The sequence below is a fragment of the Stenella coeruleoalba genome (genome assembly GCF_951394435.1).
Source record: "Stenella coeruleoalba genome assembly, chromosome: 17".
NCBI lineage: Eukaryota > Metazoa > Chordata > Mammalia > Artiodactyla > Delphinidae > Stenella > Stenella coeruleoalba.
Genome location: NC_137163.1, coordinates 35,637,990 through 35,657,370, shown reverse-complemented (window position 1 = coordinate 35,657,370; position 19,381 = coordinate 35,637,990). Strand labels below are relative to the sequence as shown.

General features: G+C 36.8%; 1 protein-coding gene and 1 pseudogene across 9 annotated transcripts in view; both read right to left on the bottom strand.

Moving 5' to 3' along the window:
* The window catches only part of RGS22 (regulator of G protein signaling 22), a 155,984-nt gene that overhangs the window by 114,164 nt on the left and 22,439 nt on the right, over window positions 1-19,381 (bottom strand). For all 8 annotated transcript variants that reach the window (XR_013824630.1, XM_079901974.1, XM_079901976.1 and 5 more), the window contains exon 4: window positions 17,375-17,596. Coding sequence is in view for 7 of the 8 variants with exons in the window: in XM_079901974.1 (XP_079758100.1) it covers window positions 17,375-17,596 (222 nt within the window). In the remaining variant the exon portion in view is untranslated. The remainder of the gene's footprint in view (window positions 1-17,374; window positions 17,597-19,381) is intronic.
* On the bottom strand, window positions 9,998-15,650 carry LOC307176158 (growth hormone-inducible transmembrane protein-like; annotated as a pseudogene). Its single transcript has one exon. The product of its transcript is annotated as a growth hormone-inducible transmembrane protein-like (transcript).

Here is a 19,381-nt window from a genome sequence, read left to right as displayed (position 1 = left end):
AATTTATCTCTAAAGAATTATTTAGTTGCATCGCACAAATTTTATGTTGCATTTTAATTTTTATTCAATTCCCCATAATTTCTAACTTCCCTTGGGACTTACTCTTTGAGCTATGGGCTATTTAGAAGTCTGCTGTTTAATTACATATTGGGGATTTTTCAGGTGTCTTTCTGTTACTGACTTATAGTTTAATTTTGTTATGGTCAGAGAACTCATTTTGCACGGTTTCAAATCTTTCAAATTTGTTGAAATTTGTATTACAGCCCAGAATTGGTCTATTTTGGTAAATATTCCAAGTGTACTTGAAAAAGACTGTGTACTCTGCAGTTGTGAGGTGAATTATTCTAGAAACATCAATTAGATTGACTGGATTCCTAGTGTTGTTCAGATTTCCTATATCCTTACTGATCTTCTGTCTTTTTTTTATTGGATTACTGGGAGAACAGTGTTTAAGTCTTTAACTATAACTATGGATTGTCTATTTCTCTTTTCAGTGCTATCAGCTTTTATTTCATGTATTCTGAAGGTCTTTTGTAAGGTGCATAATTATGGGTTGTTATGCTTTCTTGGTGAATTGATCCCTTTATCACTATGTGATGTCTCTTTATATCCATAGCAAGATGCCTTCTTCTGAAGTCTACTCTGATATTAATACAGTCAATCCAGCTTTCTTTCAATTAGTAATTGTATGGTATAGCTTTTTGCATTCTTTTACTTACAACAAAATTTTGTATTATATTTAAGGTGATGTTCTTATAGACAGAAAATAGTGGTGGGTCTTTTTTTTAACCCATCTGACTCTGACTCTTAATTGGGGTGTGTAAGCCATTTAAATTTAATGTAATTATTTATGTATATGATTAAGGTGCTGCTAATTACTGATGTGGTTTGCTCAAAATCTACCATCTTGTTTTCTGCTTGTTCCGTATATCCTTTATTTCTTTTTTCCTCATTTTCTGCCTGTTTTTGGTTTGAGTACTTTCTTATTCCTTTTTGTCTCCACTATTATTATATGATTTATACCTCTTTAAAACATTTTTAAATTGTTGCCCTGTTGTTTACAGTATGTATATTTAATGAATCACAGTCTACCTCAAATATATCGAGTAAGATCATCTTTTAGATCTTTCTGAGAGACTGTGTCAAAATACATAACTCAAGTTAAGAAGCTCCTTGTACACCGATATTGAATCATTATGTTGTACACCTGAAATTAATATAATGTTCTATGTCAACTGTACCTCAATAAAAAAATAAGAAGCTCCTAATAAACAGTTTTTAACAATAAAAAAATAGGTTATAAAGACTTCCATGAAATAAAAAATTTCTGTTCATTGAAGAAACTGAATAAACCAATAAATATCACTGTCCCAACTACGGAAAAAAGTTTTTAACTAAATGTTTATACAGTGCTAAACTGTCCATAATAGATTTCCTTGTTTTAAATTCAAAACAATGCTATAACATAGTTGTTATTACTATTTTTATTTTTGTATTTATAAACAATATTTATAAATACTGTTATTATTATTAATACATTTAATTTGATGAAATTAAACAAGAAAGACAGAAATATATCTGAATTCAGTAAAAGAAGAATTGAAGACTTTCCAGGCTGGAGAAGAGCTATGTTTTAAGTATTAGATATATGTTAGCTTAAAATGTCCATCAGACATTTTAAATCAAGAGAAAACAGTATTGTTACACATTATTATTTTCATTTGATTCATATAACAAACCTAAGTAGTAGGTATTGAAGGCATCATTTGACAGATGGGGAAAATGAGGCTCATCAAAATGACTTGTATATAAGCACAGTCTAGTAAGTTGAAGAGCCAATATCAGAACCCAAGTTCTTATACATCATGCTAGGGAGACAAAATTCAGAAGCTGAGAGAATTTAACATCAGGGACTCAGAGCCACACAATGTAATTTCAAGATCAGAAATCTCAACCCCATGCAGTGCAACCTGGGAATACTCAACCTGCACCCACTCCAGCTACAGTTATCTTGCTAGAGCAGCCCTGGAGAGGCACGTCTGGGGAAACCCTGGCATGGGCCTACTCCAACTCCAACCATCCTACCAAGGGAGCCCCGATGCTGTATGCCCTGGGGACACACCCCCCCCATCCCAGTCCACATCCTCTCCAGCTCCAGCTGGCATTCCAAAGCTTCCTAGCACAAGCACTTTACACAAGGAATGCTCCTACACAAGGCCACATCTTCAACATCAGGAGAGGTATCTGTTTGGCCTGATTCACAGAATCAAATACAGAAAGTCACTGAACCAAGATGGCAGAGTAGAAGGACATGCTCTCACTCCATCTTGCAAGAACACCAGAATCACAACTAGCTGCTGAATAATCATCAAGAGGAAGACACTAGAACTCACCAAAAAAGATACCCCACATCCAAAGACAAAGGAGAAGCCACAATGAGACGGGGGCAGGGGGGCAATCACAGTAAAATCAAATCTCATAACTGCTGGGTGGGTGACACACAGACGGGAGAACACTAATCCCACAGAAGTTCACCCACTGGAGTGGAGGTTCTGAGCCTCACGTCAGGCTTCAAAACCTGGGGGTCCGGCAACAGGACCTAGAGAATCAGACATTGAAGGCTAGCGGGATTTGACTGCAGGACTTCGACAGGACTGGGGGAAACAGGCACTCCACTCTGGAGGGCACACACAAAGTAGTGTACAAATCGGGACCCAGGGGAAGGAGCAGTGACCCCAAGGGAGACTGAACCAGACCTACCTGCTAGTGTTGGAGGGTCTCCTGCACAGGTGGAGGGTCGCTGTGGCTCACCGTGAGGACAAGGAAACTGGCAGCAGAGGTTCTGGGAAGTACTCCTAGGCGTGAGCTCTCCCAGAGTCTGCCATTAACCCCACCAAAGAGCCCAGGTAGGTTCTAGTGTGCGGTTGCCTCAGGCCAAACAAACAACAGGCAGGGAACCCAGCCCCAGCCATCAGCAGTCAAGCAGATTAAAGTTTTACTGAGCTCTGCCCACCAGAGCAATACCCAGCTCTACCTATCACCAGTCCCCCGAGTCAGGAAGCTTGCACAAGCCTCTTAGATAGTCTCATCCACCAGAGGGCAGACAGCAAAAGCAAGAAGAACTACAATCCTGCAGCCTGTGGAACAAAAACCACATTCCCAGAAAGAAAGAAAGGAAGAAAAGGCAGAGGGCTATGTACCAGATGAAGGAACAAGATAAAGCTCCAGAAAAACAACTCAATGAAGTGGAGATAGGCAACTTTCCAGAAAAAGAATTCAGAATAATGATAGTGAAGATGATCCAGGACCTCAGAAAAAGAATGGAGGCAAAGATCAAGACGATGCAAGAAATGTTTAACAAAGACCTAGAAGACTTAAAGAACAAACAAACAGAGATGAACAGTAGAATAACTGAAATGAAAACTACACTAGAATGAAACAATAGCAGAATAACTAAGGCAGAAGAACGGATAAGTGACCTGGAAGAGAGACTGGTGGAATTCACTGCTGTAGAACAGAATAAAGAAAATGAATGAAAAGAAATGAAGACAGCCTAAGAGACCTCTGGGACAACATTAAATGCAACAACATTCGCATTATAGGGGTCCCAGAAGGAGAAGAGAGAGAGAAAGGACCAGAGAAAATATTTGAAGAGATTATAGTTGAAAACTTCCCTAACATGGGAAAGGAAATAGCCACCCAAGTTCAGGAAGCACAGAGAGTCCCATACAGGATAAACCCAAGGAGAAACACACCGAAACACATACTAATCAAATTGACAAAAATTAAAGACAAGAAAAATTACTGAAAGCAAGGGAAAAATGACAACATACAAGGGAAATCCCATAAGGTTAACAGCTGATTTCTCAGCAGAAACTCTACAAGCCAGAAGGGAGTGGCATGATATATTTAAATTGATGAAAGGGAAGAACCTACAACCAAGATTACTCTACCCGGCAAGGATCTCATTCAGATTCGATGGAGAAATCAAAAGCTTTACTGACAAGCAAAAGTTAAGAGAATTCAGCACCACCAAACCAGCTCTACAACAAATGCTAAAGGAACTTCTCTAAGTGAGAAACACAGGAGAATAAAAGGACCTACAAAAACAAACCCAAAACAATTAGGAAAATGGTCATAGGAACATACATATCGATAATTACCTTAAACCTGAATGGATTAAGTGCTCCAACCAAAAGACACAGGCTTGCTGAATGGATACAAAAACAAGACACAAATATAGGCTGTCCACGAGAGACCCACTTCAGACCTAGGGACACATACAGATTGAAAGTGAGGGGATGGAAAAAGATATTCCATGCAAATGGAAATTAAGAGAAAGCTGGAGTAGCAATACTCGTATCAGAAAAAATAGACTTTAAAATAAAGAATGTTACAAGAGACAAGGAAGGACACTACACAATGATCAGCAGATCGATCCAAGAAGAAGATATAACAATTATAAATATATATGCATCCAACATAGGAGCACCTCAACATAAGGCAACTGCTAACAGCTATAAAAGAGGAAATCGACAGAAACACAATAATCTTGGGGGACTTTAAAACCTCACTTACACAAATGGACAAATCATCCAAAATGAAAATAAATAAGAACACAGAAGCTTTAAATGACACAACAGACAAGATAGATTTAATTGATATTTATAGGACATTCCATCCAAAAACAGCAGATTACACTTTCTTCTCAGGTGTGCATGGAACATTCTCCTAGATAGATCATATCCTGGGTCACAAATCAAGCGTCAGTAAATTTAAGAAAATTGAAATCATATCAAGCATCTTTTCTGACCACAAACAACACTATGAGATTAGAAATGAATTACAGGGAAAAAAACGTGAAAAACACAAACACATGGAGGCTACACAATATGTTACTAAATAACCAAGAGATCACTGAAGAAATCAAAGAGGAAATCAAAAAATACCTACAGACAAATGACAATGAAAACACGATGATCCAAACCTATGGGATGTAGCAAAAGCAGTTCTAAGAGGGAAGTTTATAGCTATAAGTTTATAGCTATACAAGCTATACAAGCCTACCTCAAGAAACAAGAAAAATCTCAAATAAACAATCTAAACTTACACCTAAAGGAACTAGAGAAGACAAAACAAACAAAACCCAAAGTTAGCAGAAGGAAAGAAATCATAAAGATAGAGCAAAAATAAATGAAATAGAAACAAAGAAAACAATATAGCAAATAAAAAGAGGGAGAGGACTCAAATCAATAAAATCAGAAATGAAAAAGGAGTAGTTACAACAGACACCGCAGAAATACAAAGCATCCTAAGACACTACTACAGTCAACTCTGTGCCAATAAAATGGACAACCTGTAAGAAATGGACAAATTCTTAGAAAGGTATAACCTTCCAAGACTGAACCAGGAAGAAACAGAAAATATGAACAGACCAATCACAAGTAATGAAATTGAAACTGTAATTAAAAATCTTCCAGCAGGGGCTTCCCTGGTGGCGCAGTGGTTGAAAGTCCGCCTGCCAATGCAGGGGACACGGATTCGTGCCCCGGTCCGGGAAGATCCCACATGCCACGGAGCAACTGGGCCCGTGAGCCCTGGCGGCTGAGCCTGCGCATCCGGAGCCTGTGCTCCACAATGGGAGAGGCCACGGCAGTGAGAAGCCCGCGTACCGCAAAAAAAAAAAAAAAAAATTTCCAACAAACAAAAGTCCAGGACCAGATGGCTTCACAGGTGAATTCTATCAAACATTTAGAGAAGAGCTAACACCCATCCTACTCAAACTATTCCAAAAAATTGCAGAGGAAAGAACACTCCCAAGCTCATTCTATGAGGTCATCATCACCCTGATACCAAAACCAGACAAAGATACTACAAAAAAGAAAATTACAAACCAATATCACTGATGAATATAGATGCAAAAATCCTCAACAAAATACTAGCAAACAGAATCCAACAAGACATTAAAAGGATCATAAACCATGATCAAGTGGGATTTATCCCAGGGATGCAAGGAATCTTCAATATATGCAAATCAATCAATATGCTACACCATATTAACAAATTGAAGAAGAACCATATGATCATCTCAATACTTGCAAAAAAGCTTTTCACAAAATTCAATACCCATTTATGATAAAAACTCTCCAGAAAGTGGGCATAGGGAAACCTACCTCAACATAATAAAGGTCATATACAACAAACCCACAGCAAACATCATTCTCAATGGTGAAAAACTGAAAGCATTTCCTCTAATATCAGGAACGAGACAAGGATGTCCACCCTTACCACTATTATTCAACACAGTTTTGGAAGTCCTAGCCATGGCAATCAGAGAAGAAAAAGAAATAAAAGGAATACAAATTGGAAAAGAATGAATAAAACTGTCACTGTTTGCAGATGACATGATACTATACACAGAGAATCCTAAAGATGCCACCAGAAAACTACTAGAGCTAATCAATGAATTTGGTAAAGTTGCAGGATACAAAATTAATTCACAGAAATCTCTTGCATTCTTTAACACTAATGATGAAAAATCCGAAAGAGAAATGAAGGAAACACTCCCATTTACCATGGCAACAAAAAGAATAAAATACCTAGGAATAAATCTACCTAGGGAGACAAAAGACCTGTATGCGGAAAACTATAAGACACTGATGAAAGAAATTAATGATGATACCAATAGATGGAGAGATATAACATGTTCTTGGATTGGAAGAATCAATATTGTGAAAATGACTATACTACCCAATGCAATCTACAGATTCAATGCAATCCCTATCAAATTACCAATGGCATTTTTTACAGAACTAGAACAAAAAATCTTAAAATTTGTACAGAGACACAAAAGATCCCAAAAAGCCAAAGCAGTCTTGAGGGAAAAGAACAGAGCTGGAAGAATCAGACTCCCTGACTTCAGACTATACTACAAAGCTACAGTAATCAAGACAATATGGTACTAGCACAAAAACAGAAACATAGATGAATGGAAGAAGATAGAAAGGCCACAGATAAACCCACACACCTATGGTCAACTAGTCTATGACAAAGGAGGCAAGGATATACAATGGAGAAAAGACAGTCTCTTCAATAAATGGTGCTGGGAAAACTGGACAGCTACATGTAAAAGAATGAAATTAGAACACTCTCTCACACCATACACAAAAATAAACTCAAAATGTATTAGAGCCCTAAATGTAAGACTGGACACTATAAAACTCTTAGAAGAACACTTAGGAAGTGTTCTTAGGAACACTTAGGAAGAACACTCTTTGACATGAATCACAGCAAGACCTTTTTTGATCTACCTCCTAAAGTAATGGAAATAAAAACAAAGATAAATGGGACCTAATGAAACTTAAAAGCTTTTGCACAGCAAAGGAAACCATAAACAAGACGAAAAGACAACCCTCAGAATGGGAGAAAATATCTGCAAACGAATCAACAGACAAAGGATTAATCTCCAAAATATATAAACAGCTCATGCAGCTCAATATTAAAAAAACAAAGAACCCAATCCAAAAATGGGCAGAAGACCTAAACAGACATTTCTCAAAAGAAGACATACAGATGGCCAAGTAGCACATGAAAAGCTGCTCAAGATCACTACTGGAGAAATGGAAATCAAAACTACAATGAGGTACCACCTCACACCAGTTAGAATGGGCATCTTCAGAAAATCTACAAACAACATATGCTGGATAGGGTGTGGAGAAAGGGAACCCTCTTGTACTGTTGGTGGGAATGTAGATTGATACAGCCACTATGGAGAACAGTATGGGGGTTCCTTAAAAAAGTAAAAATAGAATTACCATATGATCCAGCAATCCCACTACTGGGCATAAACCCAGAGAAAACCATAATTCAAAAAATACACATGCACCCCAATGTTCATTGTAGCACCATTTACAATAGGCAGGTCATGGAAGCAACTTAATGCCCATCGACAGATGAATGGATAAAGAAGATGTGGTACATATATAAAATGGAATATTACTCAGCCATAAAAAGGAACAAAATTGGGTCATTTGTTGAGACAGGGATGGATCTAGAGACTGTCGTACAGAGTGAAGTAAGTCAGAAAGAGAAAAACAAATATCATATATTAAGGTATTTATGTGGAACCTAGAAAAATGGTACAGAACTGGTTTGCAGGGCAGAAAGAGACACAGATGTAGAGAACAAACATACGGAAACCAATGGGGGAAAGTGGCAGGGGGTGGTGGTGGTGGTGTGCTGAATTGGGTGATTGGGATTGACATGTACACACTGATGTGTATAAAATTGATGACTAATAAGAACCTGCTGTATAAAAAATAAATTAAATTAAATTTAAAAAAATACAGAAAGTCAAACAGCGGAGACAGAGGAATATGTTCCAAAAAAAGAGAACAGGCTAAAACTTCAGGAAAAAAAAAAAAGCTTAACAAAATGGAGATAAGAAAGGTATCTTATAAATAGTTCAAAGTAATAATAATAAAGGTGCTCACTGAACTTGGGAGAAGAAAGGAGAAACACACTGAGAACTTCAACAGAGTCAGAAAATATAAGAAAGAACCAATCAGAGCTGAAGTATACAATAACTGAAATGAAAAATACACTAGAGGGGACTGATAGCAAAATAGATGATATGGAAGAAGAGATCAGCGATCTGGAAGACAGAAAAGTGGATATCACCCAATCAGAAGAGAAAAAAGTTTTTTTAAAAAAATGAGGATAGTTTATGGGACCTCTGAGACAACATCAGGCATATTAAAATTTGTAGATGACTCAGAAGTAAGAGAGAGAGAGAAAGGGGCAAAAGCTTATTTGAAGAAATAATGGCTGAAAACTTCCCTAACCTGGAGAAGGACATAGATATTGAGAACCAGGAAGCACACAGAGTCCCAAAGAAGATGAACCCAAAGAGATCCACACCAAAACATACCATAATTAAAACAGCAAAATTAAAGATAAAGGAAGAATTTTAAAGGCAGCAAGAGAAAAATAACTAGTCACATACGAGGGAACTTCCATAAGACTACAAGCTTATTTTTCAGCAGTACCTTTTCAGGCCAGAAGAGAGTGGCATAATATATTAAAGGGCTGAAAAATAAAAACTTACAACCACGAATGCTCTACTTGGCAAGATTATCGTTCAGAATTAAAGGAAAGATAAAGAGTTTCTAAGAGAAGCAAAAGATAAAGGAGTTCATCACTTCTAAACCACCCTTATGAGAAATGTTAAAGGATCTTCTTTAAGTGGAAAAGAAAAGGCCATAAATAGAGATAAGAAAATATTTGAAAGAAAAAAATTACACTGGTAAAGGCAAAAATTATATATAGTAAAGGCAATATCAGCTACTTAAAAAACTAGTATGATGCCTAAAAGACAAAAGTAGTAAAATCAACTATAACTACAATAAAATAAAAAGGTATAAAATATGATGTCAAAAACATAAAACATGGGGGAGTAGTAACAATATGATGCTTTTATTTTATTTTTATTTATTTATTTTTTTTGTGGTACGTGGGCCTCTCACTATTGTGGCCTCTCCCATTGTGGAGCACAGGCTCCAGACACTCAGGCTCAGCGGCCATGGCTCACGGGCCAAACTGCTCTGTGGCATGTGGGATCTTCCCGGACCGGGGCACGAACCCGTGTCCCCTGCATCAGCAGGTGGACTCTCAACCACTGCGCCACCAGGGAAGCCCAATGATGCTTTTAGAATGCATTTGAACTTAAGCAACTATCAACTTAAAATAAACTGCCATGTATATATAGGTTATATTCATGAACCTCATGGGAATCACAAACAAAAACCTATGATAAACACACAAAAAATAAAGATAAAAGAACCCAAGCATAACATCAAAGAAAGCCATCAAGTCACAAAGGAAGAGAGTAAGAGAGAAGAAAGGAACAAAGAAGAACTACAAAAAGAACCAGAAAAAAATTAACAAGTACATACCTATCAATAATGACTTTAAATGTAAATAGACTACATGCTCCAATCAAAAGACATGGGGTGGCTGAATGGATAAGAAAACAAGACCCATCTATGTGCTGCCTACAGGAGATTCACTTCAGATCTAAAGACACACACAGACGGAAAGTTAAAGGATGGAAAAGATATTCCATACAAATGGAAACCAAAAGAAAGCTGGGATAACAATACTCATATCAGATAAAATAGACTTTATTTTTTTTAATCTGGCCAGAACCTTTATTATTTCAGAAATAAGCATCCTATGTAACTTGAAGTGGTTAGAATAGTTATTTATGGATTACTGTAATAAATATTTGTCAAAACACCAACTATCTCAATAATCATACACTTATTTCATTCATAAGAATGTCCAAAAATAACTCTTCAGTATCAAAAAATTTACAAATGGCACAAGAGAGTTAAATAATGGTCTGTGGAGGAGAGAAGGAAAATTCTGCTAGGGGAAACTCTAAGGAAGCATTTCCTCCATTACATTTTTGATTGATATGGTTCTTGAAAGAAGCCTTGCTTTGCCTTCCTTTTTTTAGTGATTCCTCTGAGAGGGAATGCAAGAAACCAAATCTGAGGGGAAAAACTGCTTTCATAGTCTCAAGTGTAAACCACAAACAGGCTTCTCTGATAAAAGCTTTAAAGCCGGAAGAGATGAGAAAGGCAAGCATGTATTCCTTTAAACATTTCAATAAATTTGCAAAAACATTCAGCAATTATGCACATGTTGTTTGTATACTTAAAAATGCAACAATTTTCATGCTTTGAATATTTTTTCCTGAATGTTTTAAGGATATTTTGTTCTAGACAACTCAAAAGTAAGGCTTACACACACACATAATATATATAACAGGAATTCTCCACATGATTAGCACTGTGGACTCTCCTGACAGTGTCAAACAATGAAAAGCCAAATATGATCACATCTATACTGTAAGGAGAGCCTGGAGAATCGCCTATGCCTTTGTTTTCTGCTCAACACTTCTGACAAGTTCAGCAGATGTACAGCCATGACTTGTTTCCAAACATCCAGACCCCTTCACTGGCTCACCACAATTACACGACTGTTAAGTTGTAAGTATTCAGAGAAAGACTGCAGGTGTCCCTTTACTTCTCTCTGGTCCCTTTACCAAACCCCTATATCGCTTATGACATTACTTGTTAATATTCCACATTCCAAATGAAAGATGCAGGTACACAGTTTGCTAAATTTCACTTAACCAAATAAATTTAATAATAGATAAAATACTTAAATTCCTGCAACACAAAACTCGGTTTTCACATTCATTAGAACATTTTAGAATTACTCAAACATGAGAATTGAAAATGTGTGTGCTATTTGGAAGAGAACTACTGAGTTTATTCTCCAGAAGAAAAAGCAGACCTGAAGCATCACATTACTGGAACACTTGAAACATGTTGACAAGTTCTTATCTTCTAAACTTCCATGAAAGCTGCTTGCACAAACTATTTAAAGAATATCTGCCCCTATTAGACAAGTCAGATATCTGATGTATTAAGGAAGTCAGAAGCTGAGTCACTTCACTTCTTTCTGTTGCCTCCAGTTGCTAGAATACTGGCAACTTGCATAAGTATGTTTAAAATGTCCATGTAGATTCCCAACATCGAATTGATGGGATCATATTTTTTAACTCCATATGCTGGTACTACTTCTGCATGCCTGATTACTTTCTGTGTGTCATACAGGAGAAACGTGCTGAAAAGAACTAATCCACCATAAATTGCCACTGGGTACAGAGTGGCACCAGCCACAGTGGTAGGTGGAAGAAACACAGATCCTAGTGAGGACACAAAGACAACACCCTGGCCCACACCCAGGGGTGCTCCCATGTTCACAAACTTCTCACTGGGCACACACATAGCCATGGTGGAGAGGCCTCCCACAATGCCAGCCGTGTACCATACAGCTCTGACAAGAAGAGGCCCCCCTAACATCATCAGAAGAGCCACCACTGCACCTATCACACCAGAATGTAGTAACCAAGCAAGACGCTTTGGGCCTGGGCTCCGTACCAGCATTCCAGCTTCAATCATGCATGCAAAGGTTGCACCAGCTGTCACCCAACAGCCTCTCATCATGAAGTTCATGAGAGCAGGAGTTCTGCTCATAGCCAGGGAAGACAAAGCTGTTATGCCAATACTTCCTGCTAAGTACATATAGATGGAATGCATTCTATCCTTCACATACTGAGGCCAAATTACAGCTTTTTCAATAGCTCCAATCTCATTAGACATTGGCATTCCCAAGCCATAGTAGCACAAAGCTCCAAGAGCAACTGCAGCAATAAACCATCTTTCCATCTGATCAATTTAAAATATTTTTTCCAATGATTGTTCCAAAGCTGTCTCCTTGAGTTCTTGGCTGGTTTTCCCATGCCGAATTCCAATTCTTGTCTTGGTGGCATATTCCCTGCTGGGTGTTAAGAGTCACTGATTCTTTGTGATGGAATTCTTCACAACAGGGGAGTCCCTGGTGAAACCTTGGCGGAAAACCCTGGAAGGTAGTGTCTGGAGACACACAAGTCTTGTGGCCAGCATGGTGATGCACCAGGTTTACCAAGCACATCTGAAATGCTCAGTCCCTGGTCACCTCAAGCATGCAGTTCCCCTTCTGGGCCTGCGAAACACAGCCACACACATCTCCCGCATCCTCTGCCCACCTCTTACTGACTGCACATGCCTAAAATAGACTTTAAAACAAACACTGCAACAAAAGACAAAGGAAGGCATTACATAATGATAAAAAGGGTCAATCCAAGAAAAGGATATAACATTCATAAATATTTAAGCACCAACATAGGAGCGTCTAAGTATATAAAGCAAATATTAACACACACAAAAGGAGAAATAGACAGTAACACAATAATAGTAGGGGAATTTAGTGCCCAACATACATGAACAGACAGATCATCCAGATAGAAAATCAGTAAGAAAACATCGGCTTTAAATGACACAGTAGACCTGATACACCTAACAGACAGATACAGAACATTCCACCCAAAAATTTCATAATACACATTTTTTTTCAAGTACACATGGAACATTACTCAGGATAGCTCACATGTTAGGCCACAAAACAATTCTCAATAAATTTAAGAAGACTGAAATCACATCAATCATCTTTTCTGACCACAATGGTATGAAACTAGACATCAAGTACAAGAAGAAAACTGGAAAAGACACAAACATGGAGGGACCAAATAACATGCTACTAAACCACCAGTGGATCAGTGAAGAAATCAAAGAGGAAATAAAAAATACCTTGAAACAAATGAAAATGAAAACACAACTTTCCAAAGTCTATGGGACATAGCAAAAGCAGTTCTAAGAGGGAAGTTCATGGTGATACAGGCCTTCCTCAAGAAATAAGAAAAATCTCAAATAAGCAATGTATCTTTACAGCTAAAGGAACTAGAAAAAGAAGAAAAACGAAGCCCAAAGTTAGTACAAAGAAGAAAATAATAAATATCAGAGCAGGAATACATGAAATAGAGGCTTAAAAAAAGAAAAGATCAATGAAGAGCTAGTTCTTTGAAAAGATAAACAAAATTGATAAACTTTACCCAGACTCATCAAGAAATAAGAGAGATCCCAAATAAATAAAATCAGAAATGAAAGAGAAGTTACAACAAATATCACAGAAATACAAAGAATCATAAGAGACTAGTACAATTATTTGTCAATAAGCTGGACAACCTAGAAGAGATGGATAAATTCCTAAAAATATACAATCTTCTAAGACTCAATCATGAAGAAATAGAAAATCTTAACAGACAAATTACCAATAATGAAATTGAATTAGCAATAATAAAAAAAAAAAACACCTCCCAACAAACAAAAGTCAAAGACCAGAAGCCTTCACAGGGGAATTCTACCAAACATTTTAAAAAGAGTTAACACCTATCCTCAAACTATTCCAAAAAATTGAAGAGGAAGGAACACTTCCAAACTCATCCAACAAGGCCAGCATTACCCTGATACCAAAATCAAAGACACTACAAAAAAAAAAAGAAAAGAAAAAGAAAATTACAGGCCAATATACCTGATGAACAAAGATGCAAAAATCCCCAATAAAACACAGAGGGTGAATTCAATAACACATTAAAAGAATCATAAATCAGATCAAGTGGGATTTATCCCAGGGATGTAAGGATGGTTCAATATTGACAAATCAATATGATATACCATATTAACAAATGAATAAAAATCATATGATCATCTCAATAGATGTAGAAAAAGCATTTGACAAAATTCAACATCGATTTACCATTAAAAAAAACCAACTCTCAACAAAGTGGGCACAGAGGGAACATACCTTAACATAATAAAGGCCATGTGACAAACCCACAGCTAACATCATACTCAATGGTGAAAATTCTTCCTCTAAGATCAGGAACAAGACAAGGATACTCACTCTTGCCACTTTTATTCAACATAATATTGGAACTCCTAGTGACAGCAACCAGACAAGAAAAAGAAATAAAAGACACAAAAACTGGAAAAAAAGAAGTAAAACGGTCACTATTTGCAGATGACATGATACTATATATAGAATACCCTAAAGACTCTGCCAAAAATTATTAGAACAAATAAATTCAGTAAAGTTGCAGGGTACAAAATTAATATACAGAAATATGTTGCATTTCTATACTCTAATAATGAACTACCAGAAAGAAAAATTAAGAAAACAATCACATTTACAACAGCATCAAAAAGAATAAAATACATAGGAATAAATTTAACTAAGGAGGTGAAAGACCTGTACTCTGAAAACTATAAGATATTGATGAAAGAAATTAAAGATGAACAAATAAATGGAAAGATATACCATGCCTGTGGATGGGAAGAATTAATATTGTTAACACGTACATACTACCCAAAGCTTTCTATAGATTCAAAGTAATCCCTAGCAAAACACCCATGGCATTTTCCCTAGAACTAGAATAATCCTATAATTTGTATGAAACCACAAAAGACCCCAAATATCCAAAGCAATCTTAAGAAAGAAGAACAGGGCTTCCCTTGTGGTGCAGTGGTTGAGAATCCGCCTGTCAGTGCAGGGGACACAGGTTCGATCCCTGGTCCAGGAAGATCCCACATGCTGCGGAGCAACTAAGCCCGCGAGCCACAACTACTGAAGGTCGCGTGCCTAGAGCCCGTGCTCCACAACAAGAGAAGCCACCAGAATGAGAAGCCCACGAACCACAATGAAGAGTAGTCCCCACTTGCCACAACCAGAGAAAAACCCGTGCACAGCAACAAAGATCCAATGCAGCCAGAAAAAACAAATAAATAAAATAAAATAATAAAATAAATAAATTTTAAAAAAAAGAACAAAGCAGGAGGTATTACATTCCCTGATTTCAAACTATACTACAAAGCTACAGTAATCAAAACAGGATGGTATTGTCACAAAAACAAACATATAGATCAATGGAACAGAATAGGGAGCCCAGAAATAAACCCATACTTATGTGGTCAATTAATCCATGACAAAGGAGGCAAGACTATACCATGGGGAAAAGACAGTCTCTTCAATAAATGTTGTTGAGAAAACTGGACAACTATATGCAAAAGAATGAAACTAGACCACTTTCTTACACCATATACAAAAATAAACTCAAAATGGATTAAGGACTTAAATGTAAGACCCGAAAGCATAGAACTCCTAAAAGAAAACATAAGCAATATGCTCTCTGAAACTGGTCTTAGCAATATTTTTTTTTTTTTTTTGGATCTGTCACCTCAGGCAAGGGCAGCAAAAGCAAAAGTAAACAAATGGGACTACATCAAACTAAAAAGTTTTGCACAGCAAAAGAAACCATCAACAAAGCAAAAAGGCCACTTACTGAATGAGAGAAGATATCTGCAAATGATACATCTGATAAGGGATTAATATCCAAATTATATGAAGAACTCATACAACTCAACAACAACAACAACAACAAAATCCAATTTTAAAAATTGGCTAAGGACCTTAATAGACATTTTTCCAGAGAGGACATACAGATGTCCAACAGGTACATGAAAAGATGCTCAAGATCACTAACTGGATGGGAAATGCAAATCAAAACCACAATGAGATATCACCTCACACCTGTCAGAATGGCTATTATCAAAAAAGACAACAAATAAAGTGTTGGCGAGGACGTGGAGAAAAAGGAACTCTCACGCACTGTAAATTGGTACAACTACTATGGAAAACAGGATGGAGTTTCCTCAAAGAATTAAAACTAGAACTACCATATGATCCAGCAATTCCACCTCTGGGGGCGGGGGAAAGGGCAAAATAGGTAAAGGGAATTAAGCCGTACAAACTTCCAATTATAAAATAAGTCTCAGGGATAAAAAGTATAGCATAGGGAACATACTTAATAATACTGTAATAACTTTGTATAGTGACAGATGGTAACTAGACTTATTGTGGTTTTCATTTCACAATGTATAAAAACATCAAATCACTGTGTTGTATACCTGAAACTAATATAATAATTAAAAGACAGAAATCTCAATTCCCAAATGCTTGATAGGATAGAACTCAAATGAAATAAATTCACTGCACAGACATAACTTGTTTTATTGTGCTTTGCTTTATTGTGCCTCACGGATACTGTGTTTTTCACAAACTGAAGGTTAGTGGCATCCCTGTGGCAGGCGAGTCTATCAGCACCATTCTTCCCACAGTATTTGCTCACTTCATGTTTCTGTGTCACATTTTGGTAATTCTTGCAATATTTCAATCATGTTCATTATTATTACATTTGTTATGGTGATCTGTGATCAGTTATCTTTGATGTTACTACTATGACTTGCTGAAGGCTCAGATGATGGTTAGTGTTTTTTAGCGGTAAAGTATTTTTTAAATTAAGGTATGTACATTGTTTTTTAAGACACAATGCCATGATACACTTAATAGACTACAGTGTAGTGTAAACATAATTTTTATATGCACTGGGAAACCAAAATAATTGTATGACTTGCTTTATCATGATATTCACTTTGTTGTGGTGGTCTGGAGCCAAACGTGCAATATCTCCAAGGTACGCCTATATACCCACACTTTCTAGAATGCATCTAAACTGTAAAGCATACATATATTTATACTGCCCCAAATTAAACTTATTTTCTAAATATTCAAAGTAAATTACATGAACTTTCTCATATTGATAATCAAATATCAACAAACTGCTAGACTAAACTGGCCATTTGATATGAATAAGATTATACAGTAACTAACAAATACTTTGTACAAGTACAATAAAATTTAATAGATACAGTTACACTTCAGAAAGGGAAGCCCAAGGAACCTGATATTAATCTCACTTAATGCTTTATCTACCTAGCAAGATATAAACTCAAATATACTTTCTTACCATGATATTGTAGTTGACACTAATGGTCTCATCTTCATAAGGGGCATTCACTTGAACAGGTTTAATATCACTCCTTCCTTTTCTTACAACATCATAGATGGGATTTCGAGGTTGCTGGTTGAAGAGAATTTTTTTCAGTTGCTTTTCCAGAAGTTGTGGAGCATTGTTAACTACTTCAAAAACTCCATAGTCCACATTAAATCTAATTGCCTCTGAAAAGGTCTGCAAAATAAATTTGTGGAAATATGTCTTACAATTTTAAAAACCAGAAACTCACTGTCTCCAAGAAGACTTGATATTTACATGTATGCATATATACTTACACAAAGTTTTGTCTTCTTAATCATTACCTCTTTCATTTTAGAAGCCTTAGAAATCTCTTGACTACAGGTAAGGGAACCCACTGAATCCTTCTTTTCCAAGTGTATTTATGCCATGAGATAAGTGTCAGGATATATTATGGCAGAAATTCCTTTTGCATAAACCTCTTATCTCTGTGCTTCTTTGGAACTGGAAAGAAATACACACCTGGTCTCTATGAAGCAATGTTATTCTCTTAGAAGGGGGTGGATTACTAGGGAAGAATGAGTAAAGTAAGAAGAAATAACACTCCTGTTGTCTCTTTCATTCCCAGGAGCCATGAAAGCTAAGTCTCCCTTGCCCAAAAGGAGAAAATTAAGTAAAATGTGTTCTTCATTTAAGACTATTTCAACACCGTTCCATTCACTGTGACCAAAAAAAGGAGAGAGAGTGAAAGACAATATTTCTGAGCTTTTCTCAGTAATTACTAAATGCTGCCAACTTTTATTTAAAGTCAGTCAGTTAATATACAACAGTCAGGAGTCTTGAGTTTGAATACCAGCTTGCCAATAAGTAGCTCTGTGACTCTGGGTAAATCACTAACATGTTTGGGGCCTCTATCTCCATAGCAAGTATATGGTGGATTGGCTGTGTCTTTTCTCATTTTGCCCTCCAAATCCAGAATCAGGTCCCTTTTCCAGAATATTAATTTATTTTAGGATTCCTCCAGAGAACTGCATACTCATGTGGATTAATTTATATATATTTAGCCAGGTAGTAGAAGACATTAAGTCCTTTCCCTTGGATCAGTAAGTGTACTAGGGAGAGCATCAGTTCTTCCAAGTTTTACTAACAGATTGCTAGATATACTATAGTTAAAATTTAATAAATGGCAGGATGTTATAAAATTGGAGTTAGAAATATATGTGTATATGTATAAATACCTATTATGTGTTTGTGTGGGTATATGTGGGTGTATATATATATATATGTATATGTATATATATATATATACATATATACACACACACATATTTTTTAATAAAAACTCATCCTACAGTAAGATGGCAGCTTAGGAAGATCCTGAATATGTCTCCTCCAGTGGACACACTAAGTCCACAGCTACATATGGAACAATTTCCTCATAAAGAAGCCAAAAGGCTGGCTGAGTGATGACTACACACTGGGCAAACAAGATGTAAACCAAATCAAACAGGTAGGAGAAGCTGGGACACAACCTTGCCATAAACCCCACCCCTGGTGCAGTGACCCTGCGAGGCAACTCGAAACCCAGAGCTTCTCCATGAGGAGCAAAGGGTTCAAACCCCACATCAGGCATCCCAACTTTAAAGACCTGCGCATGAGAGATGAGCCCCTGATTTTGAAAATCAACAGGGCTCACATCCCAAGACATGAACTGAGATGTGAGACAAGGAAAAGTGGTCCTACAGTCAGCACATAAGGTGAAATCATATTTAGTCAAAACTATCCCTTGAAATTCTTGAAAACACTTAGTATCGTGTTGTTCTATCTTTCAAGAAGTTTATCACAGTCCATTTTTCCTCTGACATTGAAATGTGTCACTACTTCTGTATTTAGGGACCAGATAAAGTGGTGGCCTTGTGTTTAAAGCTCATGTTATACAAAACTATGTATGTTTACCACGAGAATCACCCTCAGCATAAGAAGATGACTACACTAAGAGGC